Genomic DNA, 20,033 nt, shown 5'->3' on the forward strand with positions numbered 1-20,033 from the left:
CATTGCCAATGATCAAGGTACGAAAATCCACAAGTGATATGTACAAAGGGATTCATTTAGACCCAAAAGTAACAAACAGGCAAAGGGGAAGCTAGAAGAAAGCCAATACTGAATTCCGCCACGCCGATTAAATGCTGTAGGTTTGATCGCAAAAGCTCCCGGCGTGCCAGGGTCGTCGCAAGAAAGACTCGATGAGAGCCTCGTTGCTCATGTCTCATCGCTTCATACAAACAAAAGAAGGGAGAAAAACAAAGGAGAATCGTGGGAACGCCATCCATGAACAATAGGAAAGCCTCCAGAAACAAGGGATATCCAACTCCAACTCATGAACACAAAACAAAATCTGATCATTAGATGACCACCACATCACCCTCGGCGTCTGCAGGATCGGAGACCATCATGTTCTCATATTTACCAACCGCCAGCAACATTGTATCATCCTCAAGATCGATGGCGCTGTCATCATTATTGTGGGCTTGAAAGGCTGCCTCTTGAAGGGATAGCCGCTTCTCACTTGAGGGATGTTTGAAGTCTGGGTGTTGGCTTGTGGTTTGAGCGTGATGGTCGTTGTGAACCACGGGAGGGCTACGATTGGGTTTGGTTTGGGAATCATTTGACACATTGAATGGGGATGCCTCAGAAGTAGATGCCGCTCTCATCTGGAATTTGCCGAGGGATTCCGAGCCAAACGTTGCATTTTGCAATGATCCGGGAGTGTTGCGCATGAAACCGCCCTTCTCGGCTTGCCAAACCATCATTTCATGGAAGAAGACTTTTGTCATCCACCATGCACTGAAGCTAGGGGCACCAGCCAGGGTGAGTCTGTGCAATACGCTATCCCACAAGGCATCAACTTTCTCAATAACGCATTGGGTGCGATGGTTGGCAAATGCAGCAGGAATATTGAGGATAAATTGGACCCATTTGTCAGGGAAGTTGTACTCGTCTCCCGGCGCATTCTCCACCGGGAACTGATGAGCGGCAGCAGAATCGGCGGTATCAGGTGTAGTGAAAAAGGATAAGCTAGCTGAGGGGTCGGCATCCGTCAACGGAGTCAAGAGAGCACGTATGTCATGCTTAAGAATTTGCTCGGTCGCTGGTTCAGCACAAGTGGGAATGTTTGCCTTGGTCATCATATCCCTAGGGTTGACCATGGTTTTGAAGTCGGTCCACATCTGGTTCCGGTTATCGGGATGGCAAAGCCAGGCAGCAGCAGCATTGGCAGCTTGATTCACATCAAGCATGTGCTTGAGCAGATTACAGAAGATATGTGCAGGGATCAAGCGTGCCAGGGAAACGTGGGTGGGTTGGGTCTTGAAGGTCTCGGTGATGTGCCCGCAAAGCCGTTGTGAAATGGAGTTGAAAGCATCTAAAACAGGCTTAGGGACCACCTGGGTTGTCAAAGGTGCCACAAATGCAATCATCTTCTGGTACATCATCCAATCACATTCCTTGATCCAGGGAGCGAGATTGGGGTGGGTCAGCAACTTTTGAACAGGAACAGTCAATGTTCCATGGAATGCAGAGAAATACTTCATGAGATTTCTTTCCTTGCAGTACCGGAAACTGTCGATGACCGAGATACAGTGGGAACGATATAGAGCTGCGAGAGCTGCTGCAACTTTCAAATCCGTGTTTACTGGCAAATAGCCTCGGATGTCAGGAAGTTGAAGAGTCTCGTTATCAACCAAAGGATGCTCATCCATTGGGAACTGGAGCATCTGGTGGATCATCTTCCCAGCCTGCTGGGCCACATTCTCGCGGGTGATCGTTGCATCTGGGTGGGATGCGGTGGTGCCTTGACAATTACAGTCTGAAGGGGATTGACTGTTCGGGAACCGAGGAGCAAAGGATGTTGTAGGAGAGGGGAACACCGCAGTGTCGGCAGTCGGTTGATGTATGCTGGTGCTGGAATTCCGTTAGTGGGAGAATACCGAAATGCATGTCATTTGACTTTACCTTCGAGAGCGTATGGCACTGGCCGGCCTGGACGGTATGGAAACCGGACCATTTGGATGCTGGACAACTTGTGGATTGAGCGGCGCAAGCTTTAGTTGCTTTTCCTCGATAACCGACAGATCGACATAGTGGTATTTTGATTCGCCACGGACTCCAAGACGCCGGGTCTGCACGTTAGGGAAGATGATACGAACCAACTTCCCGAAGGACGCCGGGTTCAATACTGAAACTCGTTCCGTGCCACAATTCTCTGCATAACAGCAGTAAACTCGATCGCGACGCACTGAGCCGCTACTCTTGCGGCAATTTTCTCTCAGCCTGTGCAAACGGTTAGAAAAGCAGATGGATGACGATTTCCTTGATACTCCTTACCAGATCATCGCGAAGACCTGCTTCACTTTCTCGGCCTTGCCCCCAGCACCCTCATTTTTCATAACTTCGGCCGCCATTTGCTTGAGAGTCCAACCCTCAAACTGGCGGAGCAGCTTTCGCAACTCGTTGTCATTTGCGATAGTCGAGCTAGCTCCCCGTTTCTTTTTCCCAACCTGTCCCGATGGCTCTTGATCTTCGACGATGTGATCAGGCAGATGATTCTCCACACCACTATCATATATCGGCTGATATTGAGGGACGGAAACACCTGGAAGACCATTTGGAATGTCCGACTGTATTGAGTGATGGGATACCGTGTGGCTGTGCATTGGGTGATTTGGAAAGTCGTCCGCTCGAGACATCACGGTGTCTTGGATCGATTGATCTAATGGTGCAGCGCTTGGCTGATGTGACAGCTGATGCCCGAATCGCATGAGCATGTCCTCCGGATTATTGAACACGTGTTGACCGGTTCCGGCTTGCGAGGTGATTAACTGGGGGAATCCGTCAAGGTGCTGATCCTGCGTTTGTTGGGTGGTGCTTGAGTGAATGCTTGCAGTCGAGCCTCTGGACCGAGGACGGCGGCTAGCCCGCGAGACAGCCTCCGAGCGTGCTCGTATAGGGTCTGCAGTCCCTGGTCGGCTCTGAGGGGCAATTTGTGTGGTCTGGGACACTACACTGCCCTGCGAGTGAGCGCGGACTGGAAGGCACGTCAGCATGGCAACCGAATGACCCGCAGCAGATTGGCGGTCCTGCGTTGTACTCACCGAGATCTGGAGGCATTGTGTTGTGAGCTGTTTCGGTTAGTATATGGAGGAGCCGGTAACCACGGCGATGGCTCTGTGTGCTTTCTCGTTTCGCGACGTTTACAGAATCATTCAAATCCAAAATCTGGCAGGCACTCCCGACAAAAACATGCAATCCAAAATCATTAACCCCCAAAAGAAAAAAAAACCCCAATTCGTAGCCCGCTTAGGCTGTGAGAGGCTAGCCGCGTTGTGTGAGTCGAGGAGGATAAACAGAAAAGGGCCGTTCCTCTGACAACGTTGTTTTTCCCATGGAGTCACGTGTGGCGGTCAGCATTCCTGCCAAACAAACAAGGGTCTTGACAATGTGAGGAACAAGCAATAATGAGCGGTGCTCTGGCGTACTATGTAAGGCTCAAACTACACTATTCTTTCACCGTTGGAGGTGTATTGTTTATCATTGTCTTCCGGTCTCTAGCTGCCATGGTCATTTTGGTCTTGTAGATCGGGATTTGTTGGGTCATGTGACATTTCCATGACTGTCAGTGTCCACCAAGGAACAACCAAAAGCCGATCGGAATAGAAAGTGACATCTGCAGTTTATCCCACGAATGGGTCAAAGGTTGCTCTCAACTTCCAGCGATATCGATGACACGTACAAGATACCTTGTGAACACCTCCATAACATGTAAATAGTGGGGAGGACGGTGAGCCAAGGAACCGAGGCCCATTACATCATTGGCTCCAACGTCACCGAAGCTCTTCTGGCGGTACCTCCCATGTAGTTACCATGTCTGGAGTATGGAGTGGAGGTAGGTAGTGAGGTAGCCCTATAACAGATCCCGTGATATACATCTATATGCATCTACATCAGCGTCTGCATGTCATGAGTTCCCTGATGTACCTTACGTAGATCTGAACCGATCCCCACCCATCTAGGAATCCCCCATTTGAATTTTCTCTCTGCCCCGATCTATACATAGATCCCACAGACCAGGATCCATTGGAAATCGACCCAGTTCCTTCAAGGGTGATCTATGGAGAACAACCCATCTCCTCCCTACTCACTCCCTCCTCCGTCCAGAAAATCCGTCTGATCGGTGCCAAGAAATCCAAGCGAGTCCATTGGAACCACGGACAGGCTCCACGCGGCAAAAGCAGGAACAGAAGACGGACAACACTGTATGTCCGTACTCCGTACGAAGTACCTATGTTATAGGCTACGGGCCCAATTAGTTTGATTATGTTCCTTGGCATTAGAGCTAAATCATGTGTTTCCTAAGGCTGTGATGTCACTAAATTTGGAAACATCTCCAGATCTTCCCCTCTTCCAAATCCCCCCTTTCAAGGTTCTCCATCTCTTCCCTAAAAGCCCATCATGCAGAAATTCAGGGAAAAGTTCGAACAGGGAATTGGCCACTTGGAGGGATCATTGAAAGGTCCGCAGACAAAGATCACCCCCCCCCCCCCCACTTGATCAAAATAATTATTAACCGCTTTAAAGACACCCATATCGAAGCCACGCATTTAAAGAACAAGGTTGGCAAGTTTTTTAATATCATCAATCCAAATCATCGCCATGATGAGGAACATGAGCAAGCGACAGACCGCAAGCGCTCCGAGATCGCAGACTCGCACCGCTTCAAGTCGTTCGCGCCCATTCACGATGGCAATCGAGTGAAGTGGTATGTGGACGCCATGGATTACATGTGGGCGGTCTCCGAAGCTCTGGAAAAAGCCACCGAGACCATCTACATTGCCGACTGGTGGCTCTCTCCAGAACTCTTCTTGCGCCGCCCCCCGGTGCAGAACCAGCAATGGCGATTGGACCATGTCTTGAAGCGTCGCGCCGAAGCCGGTGTAAAGATCTATGTGATCGTGTACAAAGAGGTGATTCTCCGACGAGAAATATCGAAGACGCATATTAATCCGCGTGCAGGTCAACCAAGCCCTGACTTGCAATTCCGCCCACACTAAACATGCTTTGCGCAACCTTTGCCCCGAGGGATCTCCTGGCTATGGCAACATCCGAGTTATGCGCCACCCGGACCACAATATCTTTGAAAATGCCGCGGATATGACCCTGTACTGGGTATGTGAAGCATCCTTGGGTGAAATAGAGCCGGGAAAGAACTAATCGCAAACAGGCGCACCATGAAAAATTCATCGTGATTGATTACAATGTGGCCTTTATTGGAGGCATCGACCTTTGTTTCGGACGGTGGGATGCGAACCAGCACCCACTGGCTGATGTTCACCCAGCAGGTCTGCGGGATGATATCTTCCCCGGACAAGACTTCAACAACAACCGAATCATGGATTTCCAGAGTGTAGCAGACTGGCAGAGCAACGAAATCAGCAAAGCCGACTTCGGCCGCATGCCTTGGCACGATGTGGCCATGGGTTTACAGGGAGACTGTGTGTTTGACATTGCCGAACACTTCGTCTTGCGTTGGAATTTCATCAAGCGCGACAAGTACAAACGCAGCCACGCTGTTGACTGGCTGCTGATGGAGGGCCGCACGGGTGAGCAGGAGGATATCATCGCTGTGCAGCGACCTAAGTACCCCTGCGGCGACTACATCCAACACCCACTGACACCTTTGTCCACCAAGGCTCGCGGCAATGTGGGCACTGTGCGTGCTCAGATCGTGCGAAGCAGTGATGACTGGAGCAGCGGTATCTTGAATGAGCACAGTATCCAAAACGCGTACTGCGAAACCATCCGCAATGCTCAGCACTTTGTGTACATTGAGAATCAGTTTTTCAGTAAGTGTCTCTCTGTTTTGAAGCACTTACGTTGCTAACCGCCATAGTCACTGCGACCGGTGACCAACAGCGTCCCATTTTCAACATGATCGGTCGGGCGATTGTTGATGCCTGCGTGCGTGCAGGGAAAGAGGGCCGCAAATTCCGTGTCATCATTGTCATTCCTGCGATTCCTGGATTCGCTGGTGATTTGCGCGATAACGCCGCGTTGGGTACTCGGGCCATTATGGACTACCAGTACAAGTCGATCTGTCGCGGCGAGCACTCGATCTTTGGTCAAATTGAAAAAGAAGGCATTGACCCCAGGGGTAAGTGTTGCCCAGCTTCAGGTTCAATTTTGATTGCAGACCTAACAGGCTCCTTTAGAACATGTCTTTGTATTCGCGCTGCGCGCTTATGATCGAATTAACAAAACGCCGGCTCTTGAGGAGCTCGAGAAACAGGCCGATGTCACATACCAAGACATCCAGCGTGGTATTGCCGAATCCATTATGAGTGAAAGTGTGCACCCGGCAGTGGGTAAAGATGGCGATGATAACGAGAAGGATTACGGTGCCGACCAAAGTCAAAAAGAAGAAGTCTTGCGCAAACTCCAAAAGTTCGAGGAAAAGGTTGCGCAGAGAAAGGCCGACGATGGGGCTCACAGCAAGGATACAGTATCGCACTGCACCATGCTAAACGGGGGCGCGATGTCCAACGAGATCTGGGAGGGCGACGCTGAGGCTGAGAAAGGGAATATCGTCCAGGAAGAGCTGTACGTGCACGGCAAAGTGTGCATCGTCGATGATCGCACCATCATTTGCGGTAGTGCAAACATCAACGACCGGGTAAGTAGCACCGACCCCCTTATTTCCCTCACATCTGATGCATTCCCTTTCACTTTCTGGTCTGTATCATCGGCTGACGTCCACCGCTCTTTTCGTAGTCCCAACTCGGCTCGCACGACAGCGAACTGGCGATTGTGATGGAAGACCAGGATCTCATCGACAGCCAGATGAACGGACAGCCCTATCAAGCATCCCGATTGGCCGCGACGTTACGGCGGCAATTGTGGCGCGAGCACCTGGGCCTCCTGCCGGCGCAGGAATACGACGCCACGGGCCACCCGAACGCCCGACCGCCCGATGAGTGTCTCAACGAGATCGATCTGGGTGCAGAGAACGAGTTCGTGATGGATCCGCTCAGCGACGGGGTCTGGAACACATGGACGTCTCAGGCCAGCGTCAATACGGAGACGTATCGCATGCTCTTCCGGGCGGATCCCGACGATCATATCAAAACCTTCGAGGACTATAACAATTTCCGGCCACGGGGCTCGCACAAGGAGGGTCATTTGTTCGACCCGTATATGCCGGCCAAGGAAGTACGGGATAAGCTGGATCTCATCAAGGGTCACCTTGTTTGGTTGCCGTTGGATTTCTTGCGCGACGCTGAGATGGCGGAGCCTGGGTTGGCTGTGAATCAAATTACCGAGGTGAGTTTGGACTTCGGTGGTCGCTCGATTTCCGAGACGGTTGCTAATTCTTTGACAGAGCATCTACACCTAGATCTAGGTCTCGAAGGGATCTGCATATACCTAAACAGTTATGATTCTTCATTTTTTGTCCCCCTGTACTCCGTATATACTCCGATCTGTCTTAGTGGTTTCCAATTGCACCGTATGTGCTTATTGCACACCACATACGGAGCAATCGAGCAATTCTTTCTCCATTAAAAATAATAATAATAATAATATACAATCTCCCAGGTGGCACATCTCAACGTACTCCGCACGGAGTACGGAGTTACACCGCAAATACTTGCCTAAGCGACAGTCGAAGCTATAACCCACATCGCAGGTATGTCATACACCCCTCCATGTCAAGACTCCAAGCCCCTTGGACCTACGCCGTACCTAGGTACAACATACGGAGTACAACATACACCATACATCAGGTACCAAGTCCAAGCCCTAGGAAGCACAGTCCACGTACTTTTGCCGCAACCGAATCCCCACGGTGGAGAAGCAATAAAGTTGTCCCAGGCCCCTGGGAATCTTTAACCATCCAGGCCTTTATTTCGTCGTTTAGTCGCATTTAGTGCCGCTTAGTGCCGTTTAGTGCCGTCTAGTTGGTAGTTTGCGTGGGGGAGTCCGGGTTTGTATGCGAACCGAAAAGAGATACATCTCATTCGATACCTGGCACCTAACTTGCTCCCACTAGCGGAAAAAGATTCCTCGGAGAAAGAATGGGCGTGTGGCTTTCCCAGTCTTTCCCAGGTGAGGAGTTCATTTCTTAGTCTGGACTCCATCATTTTTCTTGGCCGTTCGGTCTCGGTCTCTGGCTGATCGATTCTTGCCACCGGATCGATTGGCCCATGGTCGTACTCACATGGGCTTCATGACGTTGAGATAAGGATGACGAGGTTCAGGTGTATATCCATGTATGAAGTACGGAGTACGCAGTACGGACTATGGAAGACTCTCCTGCAGCCTCGATCATAGGCTGAGGGCAACCGGTATGGAGTCCTCCATCTACATGACTGGAATGAGTGGGCAGCAAGGTGTAAAGCCCTAAGATTGCATTTCCCTAAATCCCAAGCCCACAATAGAATACAAGCCATATCCCCCAGAACAAGAACCCAGAACTCTAGAACGCGATCACAAAAATTCAAACCAAAAAAAAAACAAAACAGGTCTAAGTGTAACGCCTCCGAATGCCATCAAACCACTTTTAGGGACTTTTGGAACACATCGAATATGCAAGACCGAGATGGGAAAACCCGACTCCAAGGGGCTGGATCGACCCTTGCACGGGCGTTCTGCATCCAAATCGGTGGGAATGTTAGTTTTCTTTCTATTTCTCTGAGAGTCACAAGAAAAAAAAAAACTTACTTAGCCCTTGGTGTTATGGCAAGCATTGCAACGACAATGCCCACAGATCTTACAGCGCCAGATAGCCACAAAGGGTCCGGAGTTGCAATCGGAACAACGCCAAGTGAGAATGTTGCCATTGGTCGCCTGGACGATGGCAAAGACGTGACCGGAACATTGGTTGGCCATGGTAACTGGGGGAGTTAGTCCCATCGTCTGGAGTTTGACAGGCTAGACATACATATGGAAACCCCGGGGGTCTGGAAGCGTCGATCACACGGAGAAAGAATCCAAGCACGGGGATTGGAGTCAAGGAAAGAGAGAGAGTTAAGAGATCCAAGAGAAAGTCAATTGCGATGGTCCAGAGGCAATGAGGGAGTATGAGGCATCTTGGTCAGGATGATACGGCCATTATATACTTCTCTCCAGCATCACATCTCGATCTCAACTAAATGCAGAAAACCGCGCGATGCATGTAACCGAGAGAAGACTGAGGAAACTAGAAAATCGAATTTATCAGAATCGAATTAAAAATAAAAACAGGAATTGAATTTTTTTAAAAAAAAAGAAAAAGAAAAAGAAAAAGAAACCCCAGGTATGAGAGACACGAGTGCTCCGTACGGACTACTCTACGGAGTACTAAGTACGCCGTACGGATTCTAATAGATCCAAAGGGCATGGAAGTTGAGGCGAAGGGGGATGATATCGACAAAAGCACATGGCCATCGCGATCGTCACCATCGGACAGACATGATTGGAGGAGCTCGATGAGATCGTGAACAAGTTGAACAGTGGCAGAAGCCATGCTCATGGTGGTCGCGGGGCCAAAAGAGCAGAACACGGGGAACGGATACATAAGAAACTATTTTGGAGGGTATGGAGTATGTCCAGGGCCTTAGCGAGTCATGGAGACCCTCTCTGGACCGGGGAGATCGGTACTTTGGCCTGCATCCGACATCGAACAAAGACCTCTCTGGTGAATGACTCTGTCCTCCGGACTCCGGACGCTTCTAAACTAAGGCACAGGTGTTGAATAGCCTTGTTTCCTGGACTCGCCAGGCCCCTGAAACCCGTGACTTTGGATACATCAACTGGCCCACTCAGTCCTCTCATTCGATGTCAACCCGGACGATGCTTCCTACTTTGAGACAGTGACATCAACCCCCTTTGGATCGACCGGGATGACCCCCCGTGGCAGAAGTCCCGCCCAGTTGCTTATTGAATAGCCGCAAACATCAAAATGGAATTGTTGAGTCGGGATTGAGATCACTGTCACATCCGGGACTCCACTTGGTCGTTCGGAAAGAACCCAAGCATCTCCTCCAGCGACTGGATGGGGCAATTCTAGTTTCAGGAGAGACACCCCCCCAGAGTACGGAGTACATATACACACCACTAGACATCCTCCGTACAGCTCATGGGATTCTGGAATAATGCTCCCGGTGACACAATGAGTCTCTCCGATCGAGTCCCCGTGACAGCGACCAAAGGGGTATTCAGCTAGAGGGGTCTCAGATCTCGATCGCGGCGAGATCGCTTTTCCGATCCTCTTGCGAGGCTTGACACCTCTGAGACCCATCCGTCACACGTCGAGTGTTGCAAATCGGGCCATCGCCGTTCGAGAAGAGGACGTTATACATACTCTACGTACTAGACCCTGGACCGATTGACCACGCCAAGGGACCTGGAACATGGACCAAGAAGGAATTCTGGTCTATCTGATAACTGTCGATCAATGGAAACGTGCACACCGAGGCTCCAATTGCGTATAGGGACCTGGTACAGACCTCTCGGGATCAATCTGGGCTCGGCGATCACCGGACCGCGTCCAAATCGCAAACCGGCTTCCAGAAGCAATCATTCACGGCCAACTGCATCGGTGTGGAAAGTCAACACCAGAACCGGATCGGGAACATTCGTCGGAAAAGAAATCGTTTGTGTTGCGCTTGTCCATACCGTCAGCCGGGAAGTTGGCGGCAATGATCGGAGTACAGAGTAACAAGGGAGAGGAAGTGTCAAGCGGAAAGTGAAATTGAAATTGAAAATGGAAGTGAAATTGAAATTGAAAACTGTTTGCTATCAAAAGTACATGTTCGAGATCGCCTCTTGCACCACTTCCACGACCGCAAGGCCAATCGTTCCAAGGAACTGAGAAAGGGGTGACGCCTCCATACTACCCTCTCCGAAGAGAACACAGCATGAAGTAAGAAAACAAGATCCGAAATTTGATCTGCCAACGCTCCGTTAAGAACACCTTGTGGAAAACGAGATGCTCCTGCAGAACCCAGAGTGGACTGCATCGCTGGTGTGGTTGTGATATCATCACTCTACGAGCCGGTGGGATAGGGGGAAGGGTCCGGGAAGGGGTCGTTCATTTGATAGGAAATAGGTATCGTGTCATCAACGGTTGCAGAGAGACCTGCACATCAGTATGCAAAAAAAAGAAAAACGCCGCCCTGCTGAATGTGTCAAGGTGCATCCTTTCTTTGCTTCGTAATTTTTCCTCGTTACTGCCATCTGCCTCATCAGTCGTTAAGGTGGAAGAGAGCCGAGACGCTGCTTGGGGTTAGTGGATGGTCACGCGACACCAGGGTCTGTGAAGACAAACCTTTCGCCATAATGGTGCCTCCGAATGCTCTCTGCCAATAGACTTGATATGTCAATGACAATCAACTTCTTTGATCGCCGCAAAATCGACGGTGAGATCGGGAAAGTGTTCGTCACGACGATGTGGTCAATCGAAGGGCAGGCTTCCATCTGGTCCAGGGAATTTTCCCCGAACAATCCATGAGTCGCAATGCAGTAGACTTTACTGGCTCCACCGCGCTTGACAACAGTCTCGGCGGCCGCAATCCACGATCCACTTTTGTCAATCATGTCGTCGACAATGAAGACGGATCGGTCGCGCACCTCACCCACCAGCGTGATGGTTCTTTCATCGGTTTGGCCACAGACACTGGCTTCATCATCGTCAGACTCAACTGCATCAAAGGAGCCACCAAGTGCATGGTCAGGAGGCTGCGACGAGGGGTTGGAGATCATAGAGTTAGCCATAGCATCAGTAATGGCCTCTGTATTGTCATGGCCACTGCTTCCAGCTCCCGGTGTGGTGTCTCCAGACTGCGAGTCTTCGTTGGTACGATAATCATCATCAACCAATTGGCCCTGTACCAGACGACCGGTGATCACATCCCGTACACGCACGTCAGTGTACTCGTAAGCTGCTTCCAGCTCTGACAGGCGGCGAGCCGCAGGTGGGGTCTCTGGGCGCAGAAGATACTGGGCTGGGGGGGAGTGACTGGCTCCGACTCCTCCGGAATGGGTGGTGTGGCAGGTGTTCTGTTAGAACTGTGCAGATGAAGCTCAAAGGGCTGTGCTTCCCTGGCTGTGCGTGAATCCTCATCCACAGCATCGAAGAAGACAGTGCTGTCAGACATAGTAGCCACCTGGACTTTCGGGCGCCGACGATCTGTCGTCACAATACCAAAGTTAAGCTTCAAGGTGTCGGCCAGTGAGGTGACACGCTTGGTTCCGCCAGCGTTCTTGCTAACCACCACTGCATCTTTCCAGCCGGGAACATTCATCCGGATCCAGCGAGCAATGAACGGTTCGGCAAAGAGGTTGTCGACCGGCTTTCCGAAGAATCCTTGCATCTGGGATGCCTAGGAGCCCATCAATATCTATAGTACAAAACTCAACAGCGCATAGAAACATACGTGCAGGTCCATAGTGATCACATGGTCCACGCCGGCGATCGTGAGGAGGTTGGCGAGCATGCGGGCCGTGATAGCACCGCGATGACTCTTCTTCTTAGATTGGCGCGAGTATGGGAAATATCTCAATTGAGAGTCAGCATTCACCGTGATTTGTGTCAAACAGGACGGGCAGCATACGGCATGACCGCTAAAGAAATGAGTTAGCGGGGAAAGCTCTTCCGCCTGGAGTCATCGGTAACATACCTGTGATCGACTTCGCTGAGCCACCCTTGCACGCTGAAATCATAATCAGGAGCTCCATAACACTGTCGTTAATCTTCTCACTCCCACTCTGGATGATGTAAACATCCTGATTCCGCACCGAGGTACCGATGTTGACACTAGTCTCGCCATTGGCAAATTTCCCCAAGTTAGCTTTGGCAGGCACAGTGCCTAACCGCTCGCAGATAGTATCTGCGAGACGAGGGTGGGAATTCCCTGAGAATATCTGGACGCCTCGCATGATTTAGAAAAAAAGACACGAGTGACGTGAAAGGAAGAGAAAGAGAAGAAGAAAAAAACTCGGGAGAAAAAAAGGTTCGGGAAGCCTGCGGGACAGGTCTGTGCCGCCCGCCGTATTGGGGGTTTTCTTGACGGGCCGGTAGACGGGGGAATTGCATCATCGCAACTCCCCCACCATGTCCAAATTCCCAGAAGTGCAAGGCGGGGGCTCATTGATACTCGCCTGGCAGATCAAAGACAAGCATGTGCTAGTTGTAGGAGGTGGAGAGGTACACGATCCCCATTCTCTACATATATATGTCATTGGAAGCTAAGGCTGATCTATATATCTCCGATAGGTTGCCGCGGGGCGCATCCTGCACACTCTCAACGCCGATGCCCGCGTCACTGTCGTCTGTCCAGCTGCAGGACTAAACGACGAAGTGGCCTTTAGAGTCGCCCAAAAGCAGGTAACACACATAGACCGGAATTTTGAGCCATCCGACCTCGACAATGTGGACATGGTACTCTGCGCCATTGATGACCCGGAAGCATCAACTCGGGTCTGGAAGCTGTGCAAGGAGAGACGCATCACAGCAAACATCGCCGATGTCCCACCCGAATGTGATTTCTACTTTGGGAGTGTTCACCGTGATGGGCCATTGCAAGTCATGGTTAGCACGAATGGGAACGGACCGAAGTTGGCCAGTATCGTGCGCAAGAAGATCGCCGAGACTCTGCCAGCAAATATGGGTGCAGCCATTGAGAATGTGGGGAAGCTACGGAAAAAGCTACGGGAGGTTGCGCCCAACCCAGAGCAAGGCCCGAAAAGAATGAAGTGGTGAGTCTATGTATTCTGGTCCCTATTCAGGGCTACCTGATGAGTGGGAGCTGACAATCCTAGGATGTCTGGAGTCTGTGAATCATGGAGCCTCGACGAACTTGTACAGATGACGGAAAAGGATATGGACGGCGTGTTGTCCTTTTACGAGTCGGGTAAGATCCCGACCCTGCAAGAAGTACAGAAATAAAAGACGATAGATAACAAATGAAGAAATATTTATCTTATCAATACAACAGCTATGCACCTCTAAAGTAGAACAGAATGCATGTGTAACGAAACAAGGCCCGAAGAGTCGGGCTATAAAACGCTGAAATTAAAGCCCGCGGCGAGGATATCCAAAAATCACGCAAAAAGTCAGACCTGGCTATCGCGGCGCGAGGCCTTCTGGGAAACGGAGCTGCGCGGGCTAATAGGAGCGTCCAGGGGATTGGGCGGAGCAATACCCAGTCGGACCTCGCCGATCCGGCGCAGTAGAGATTGAAGAGCAACGCGGATTTCCGGGTTGAGATCACGGCTGAGCAACTCAACCCCGAGTGGGTAAAATGTCTGAATATGCTTATTGAAGTCATCCTGCGGGAAGTTGGTGTACCCGTCAATGACATCGACAACCACCGGACGCCAAGCTACGATGTTGCGGTGCTGGGTATCCTCTTCGAGACGGACGAAACTCCGAATAATGTCCGCACAAAGCCTAATGGAATTAGTAATGACAAAGAGAAAGGAAAAGGCTAAAAATCAACTTACGGAATGAGTGCAGCCTCAGTTTCTGTGCGACTGCTCTGTCTCTCCTCTCGCTCGTCGTGGTACATCCGGAACAGAATATGCACATAGGTGGAGGCACTGCCGCTCTCCTGCTTCAATAGATTAGGAGGTTGCTTCATGAAGCCCTGGCGCCAAAGTTGCATTCGCAGGTCTTTGTCTTCGTTGAACTTCTTTGCGAACTGATAACTCTTCTTCAGCAATCCCATGAGCCGGAGGAGCTCATTGCTAGGTATCTGTGCATATACATTTTCGTTCGAGAAAAGTTCGTGAACTGTCTCAATCATAAGAAGCTGTAGAACGCAATTCGTGATGATGCGATTGAAATAACGACGTCGAGCTGCAGTGACAGCCGCAGGTTGTTGCTGATCCGATTGAGGCCGATAATCTTCTAATTCAGCGCGGGCTTCACTTTGCACGGGAGGATCCCCATTTTCATGGAGAGATGCTGTGCTTTGGGATCCATTAGGCTGCAGAGCACCAGGCAAGTCCCCTGTAGCTATAGCGGCATCCGAAGACTGTGCGTGATCTGCATTCACTGTTTCGGCTGGTCTAGGCATCGACACAGCAGCTGTGAAAAGTTCATAGGCCGTCGTCTTGCTGAAGAGCTCCACGAATGCACCGACGATCTGGGACCAGTGTTCCTGCTTGAATTTGGTGACGTTCTGCAAAATCAACTGTTGCAGACAATTACTGCCGATGCGTGCGATTGTGTCATTTTCTTGACAGATACACAATGTCAGCAGTTCCAAAAACCGGCTCAGCATGTACTCCAAAGCATCAAAATAGTGCGTAAAAAGAGTGATCATGTTTCGCAGGGCCTGGATCATCGTGGTGGATAGCCATACCGAAAGATCCTCATGGTTCGGCACCTTGGACATTTCCGACTTAGACTGTAGGACCACGAAGATCGGACAGAGCAACTGCCTCCAGAGAACATCCCAAAAGTCCCTGGGGAAATCGCCACCATGTCGGATCAGCGTATCAAAGAGGTATGTGAGTGCTCGTGAGCGGACTTCGAGGTCATCACCCGTCATGAGGACATCTTGGAACGCAATTAAAATCGGATACCAAAACTGCTCCTCCTGTGATTGACGTGTAAGTTGCTTGGCAAGATTCGTTCCATTGTCCTGGAAGGTGGTCACTGAGGCACCGCGATGTGATAGGGGGCACTCCGGGGTGCGCAACATCTTAGTGACAGTGGACTTGAGAGTTTCAATTGCCTGCAACGATTTCTTTTGGAACTTAGAGTTCTTTGAGAATTCAGTCAGACAAACGATGAGATCTGCAAATGCACCTTGGGTGATCACTACGCCAAACCGGGTATTGTAAACCTGGGTGACATGGTCGAATGACATGTTTACGATCGACTCTGTGTGATGCATTAGCAAGAGTCGAATGGTGTCCTAATTTTGATCAATAATCCTTACCATAAGGCTCCCGTGCTGCAACCGTGAAAACACCAAACATGGTCTTCCATCCCGAACGGATATTGTCGCCACGGGCCTGGATCATCTGGATTAGACATCGCAGAATCATATCCTTGACAGCAGCAGTCGTGCTGTTTGCCATCACATGCTCAAAGGGTTTGAGGAAGTCTTTTTGGAACTTGAAGCCTGGTAATTCTTCAATCTCCATGAATCGCATTGAAAGTTGACGGAGTGAGTCCAATGCAAAGAAGACAACCGCAGTGTTGGAGTGGCAGCCAACTTGATTGAAGTGTTGACCCAAAACGTCCCAAATCTTAGACCACTCAATCCTGACGCGAGTCATGTTGTAGTAACTAATCTCGACCAGTTTCTGCAGGCTGTATGTTCGGGGCGAGTCAGTGTGACCGGAAGATTGAATCTCTTGCCAGCTGACCTCGCTCAAAGCCCGAACGAAGTCGATGATGGCCTCATGCGACAGATTGGCAGTGTTAGTGAAGATACGGTCTACACCACGAATCATGTTTGCCGAACGGCTCTCCATGGCAATTTCTGGACGGAACGCACTTAGCCCATTCACAGAGCGCGGACGAGCGCGGCGTGTACTTTGCATAGATCTGCGGGAAGTATCTGCTGATGACGGTGCCCTTGAAACATCAGGGAGTGATCCCTCATCAACACCATCGCTTAACAGTTGTAGTCGATCAAGTTGACTGACACATGTCAAAACATCCCGCCACGAGCCTTGAAGGTGGTTACCCTCGGTGAAGGCGATGTCGAGCAAGGCCTTCAAGGCCTCGACATTCTTGGCCATCATTTCCCTCACATTTCCTAGGTTGGTAAACTTTGCCAAAGCAGTCACAAAAGCCACACGAGGGGTCTCCAGATCGAAGGCACAGCTGATGCGGATGGACAGCTTGAGCCCCTCCATGCAAAGCCGAATGGTTTCCAGATTGGATGTATCCTGCATTGGTGCGGACAGACCAGATAGGAAAGACATCCATGTGACGTTGAACATTGATCCAACATGACGCTCCGAGGTTGCGGGAATGAAGTGCGAGAGCGCATCTTTGACTGCTGTCTTGCGTTGAGCTCGAATGAGAGAACGGTAGAGCTGTTCGGTTTTGTTGGCCATTTCCTCGGAAGCCTGTGCGTATTTCTCGCCCTGTATGTCCCGTCCCACGGTGGCAAAAACCTGCCCGGCTCTGGTGGCAAGACCAGTTGAGGCTGAAGGTTGGGTGTTCAGGTTGGCAGCATGTTCCTGCTCGGTATAGAGCACAATCTCATTGCTTCCAATCTCTTCAAAGATAGCCCCAAGGTACTCCGGTGGCAAGTCTTGATTGTCATTGATGCCACGGTTGTTCTTGATGAACTCTTCCTTGGTCATGCGGCGGCCCTTCATTTTTGAACTGTGCTGATCCGTATTAAGTAAAATCACCGAATACGCAAGTACGTACGCGGTGTCAGCATTGGCAAAGGCATTGGGGTTCTGAGTCGTGTAACATTCGGCAAACTTGAGCATAAAACGGTCAATCTTTTGGGCTTCACCCGGCAGGCGGAAATGCTGCAAAAACGAGCGTAGCGCATCAACGAAGCGTCGCTTTGTGAAGTCCATCAAATCTACAAATGCGTGCATGATCGCAATATTTTCCGGCTCTCCCTCGCCGAGATACTCGCCCAACATAGCTTTGTCGATGCGGTCCGTGCGAATCATGAAGCCAGCAATGTCTTCAGGAGACTCCGATTGAATAAAGCCTTCCTGGAGGAAGGCCTTGATGCCACGCTTAGGTTTGAAGTTGAATTGTTGAACGGCATTTGTGAGGGCAATTTTGCGTTGCTTGACCTTTTCAATTTGGCTTGGGTCGTCTTCAGGCATAGGTGTGGATCTGCCTGTTCCACCCTCAAAATACTCGGGATGTGGCGAAACAAGCACGTTTGTGTCCAGGGACTCACGCGAGTTGTCCATCGATTTTGACGGGATAGCTGCCTCGGGCTGTTCATCAATGCGCTGTGCCGCCCAGTTATCCAGTGAGCGCAGCATCTCCACCAGGCACTCTAGAGCTTGCTGTTTCAATCCGTACTCTGCTGGAATGTGTGGCATGGAGGGCGGAGGAGTAGGGATGATGTGGGCACTAGTCAACGAAGGAGGAAGAGTACCTCGGTGATGCCACTCCGTACCAATGCTCGACATTTTAGTGTGTTGCTCTTGGTATTGGTGCTGCTGAGAAGATGATGTGGAAACCGCCACACTTGCATACCGGGACAACTGCTCAATGACACTAGGAAAATTAGTCTATGCTCGAAAACACGGGAATTTCGGCAACACATACTTTTGGAAAATGTTCTCCAACGCGGTTCTGTCGCAGTCGTAGTTGAGATAGATTTCAACCAGGGCCCGGGGATCGCCGCCGAGCCTCTCTAGGATCTCCATGAAATATTGCTTCTGGAATGCAGGAGCCCCGCGCTTCTCTAGGATAGCCAGGTAAATCTCTTTCATGAACACCTCAAGCTCCTTTTTCATCATGACCCTCATGTCTTTGAGCATCAGCCAGAAAATCTCACAGCACACTTTGAAGACATGGGGCACGGCGCTAGATCCATTCCGACTCAAGCTCAGGCACAGATGGGGCCGAACGGCTAGAAGTAGATTCATTCCATCCGTGCTGGATGAGCTATTCTTCAATGCTGCCAGAGGAGAGAGGAAGGTTGCGGTGTGGTTGTTGATGAGATAGTGGATCAAGTGCAGCGAAAGTAACTTCGACCTCATGTTCTGAGACTTGACATCTTGCTGCTGCTCATGAGTCAGAACTTTATGGCTCAGTTTACAAAGAGCTCGGAAAACTAAGAACGCATCTTTGACGTAGATCTCGTCCACATCGTCCTCGGCCGAGCTATCATCATCCTTCTCTTCAGGAATGCCCGACATCGACCGGGTTGCTGACCGCTTAGCACGTGTAACAGTAGTTGGTGCATTGTCATTGACAATGGTCACTTCCTTGGGAGATTCAAAACTCTGCAGTGTGAGCTTCTCAGCGGTGAGTTCTTCGGTTACTGGCTGATCAGCCACAGACACGGAAGCTGCCTCCGAAGTTTGACCCACATCACTGGCGGATGCATCAAGGGTTGAGGACGGCTTTTCCAGTTCTCGCATGCGGAGCTCTTTGAGGTCTAGTCGTACCCGTACGCGATCGAAGACTGTGCTGACCATTTGGGTCAGCGACCCCTGAGCGATCTGTTGGTTTTGGCTAGATTTGGAGTAGATGAAAATGTTGTAAATTTGACGGACAGCTTTCAGGAGACCAGCTCCATGTACCACAATTTTGTCGTTTAGTACTGCCGCCAACAGCGACTTGATGATTTGCTGCTGGATTTCAACCGCTGTAGCTTCATTCTCGAAGCAGTCACAGATTGCATCAATCGCGCGTTCGATTAGGGGAGGCTGTTCGGGGGTAGTTTGGTTCGCTGTTGCGGCGGATGGAAATGCGAAATAGGAGTACGTGATCAGCTTTCCAATGCAGTCCAACGCAGTTACCTGCAGGGGAATGCTAAGGGCCTTGCTTGCCAAATGCAGAGGGCGGAAAATCAGCTCCGGATCAACTGCTTGCCTGTCGAGTTGCTTGATGTTTGCCAGGGCTACTTGTGTGGCATCCTCCAACTTTTTATCTCTCCGGGCGTCCCGCGAGGCAGCGATATTGTCCAGGGCTGTCACAATGAAGACTGTTGAGCTGACCGGACCCGATCGCTGCGTCGTGAATGTAGCAGTTGTTGAGCGCGAGTCCGATCGTAGCCTACTCTCCATGACATTGTTGTCCTCCGCGGGTGGTTCCTGAATCGTGGGCGGACCTTCTGTTTGGAGTTCTTGTTCGACCTGTTCAGGATCGTCCTTGGGCGGCACCTCTGGTTTTCCTTCACCTTGCTGAACGTCAGCAATTTCGTCACCGCGCTCCTCAATTGGTTCTTGCGGTTCGGTCTGCTCGAGCGTGGGCTCATCGGAGTCAAGCGTAGCTGATACATCGGGGGTCTCCAAGGGCTTCTCGGGCATTTCGATGGGTTGGGTCGGCTCGGAGCCGGGTTCGGTGTCCGCCATGGTCAAGGTGACTCCGGGCGGAG

At 50.7% G+C, this 20,033-nt stretch overlaps 5 protein-coding genes across 5 annotated transcripts; 2 read left to right on the forward strand and 3 right to left on the reverse strand.

The window, feature by feature from the left end:
- Positions 1-350: 350 nt before the first annotated feature.
- N7457_001984 (RFX family transcription factor) lies at positions 351-3,114 on the reverse strand (the record flags this gene model as incomplete). Its single annotated transcript, XM_057173030.1, has 4 exons — positions 351-1,908; positions 1,960-2,277; positions 2,332-3,031; positions 3,099-3,114. The coding sequence occupies 4 exons, from the start codon at positions 3,112-3,114 to the stop codon at positions 351-353; spliced, it is 2,592 nt and encodes an 863-aa protein (XP_057033181.1).
- Positions 3,115-4,455: 1,341 nt separating this feature from the next.
- Positions 4,456-7,426, forward strand: pldA (uncharacterized protein; the record flags this gene model as incomplete). Its single annotated transcript, XM_057173031.1, has 8 exons — positions 4,456-4,516; positions 4,582-4,967; positions 5,017-5,169; positions 5,225-5,846; positions 5,894-6,154; positions 6,213-6,673; positions 6,772-7,320; positions 7,400-7,426. The coding sequence occupies 8 exons, from the start codon at positions 4,456-4,458 to the stop codon at positions 7,424-7,426; spliced, it is 2,520 nt and encodes an 839-aa protein (XP_057033182.1).
- A 3,796-nt stretch (positions 7,427-11,222) lies between these two features.
- On the reverse strand, positions 11,223-12,915 carry N7457_001986 (ribose phosphate diphosphokinase subunit PRS1; the record flags this gene model as incomplete). The annotated part of the gene is made up of 6 exons (XM_057173032.1): positions 11,223-11,253; positions 11,306-11,981; positions 12,047-12,359; positions 12,414-12,534; positions 12,591-12,600; positions 12,657-12,915. 6 exons carry the CDS (start codon positions 12,913-12,915, stop codon positions 11,223-11,225), a joined length of 1,410 nt encoding a protein of 469 aa, XP_057033183.1.
- A 175-nt stretch (positions 12,916-13,090) lies between these two features.
- On the forward strand, positions 13,091-13,924 carry N7457_001987 (bifunctional precorrin-2 dehydrogenase/sirohydrochlorin ferrochelatase MET8; the record flags this gene model as incomplete). Its single annotated transcript, XM_057173033.1, has 3 exons — positions 13,091-13,183; positions 13,253-13,734; positions 13,798-13,924. The coding sequence occupies 3 exons, from the start codon at positions 13,091-13,093 to the stop codon at positions 13,922-13,924; spliced, it is 702 nt and encodes a 233-aa protein (XP_057033184.1).
- A 167-nt stretch (positions 13,925-14,091) lies between these two features.
- Positions 14,092-20,010, reverse strand: N7457_001988 (Arf family guanine nucleotide exchange factor SEC7; the record flags this gene model as incomplete). Its single annotated transcript, XM_057173034.1, has 4 exons — positions 14,092-14,428; positions 14,482-15,868; positions 15,927-18,202; positions 18,254-20,010. The coding sequence occupies 4 exons, from the start codon at positions 20,008-20,010 to the stop codon at positions 14,092-14,094; spliced, it is 5,757 nt and encodes a 1,918-aa protein (XP_057033185.1).
- Positions 20,011-20,033: the final 23 nt, after the last annotated feature.

Source organism: Penicillium paradoxum (genome assembly GCF_028828445.1).
Source record: "Penicillium paradoxum strain IBT 22861 chromosome Unknown utg000003l_segment0_segment0, whole genome shotgun sequence".
Classification (NCBI taxonomy): Eukaryota; Fungi; Ascomycota; class Eurotiomycetes; order Eurotiales; family Aspergillaceae; genus Penicillium; species Penicillium paradoxum.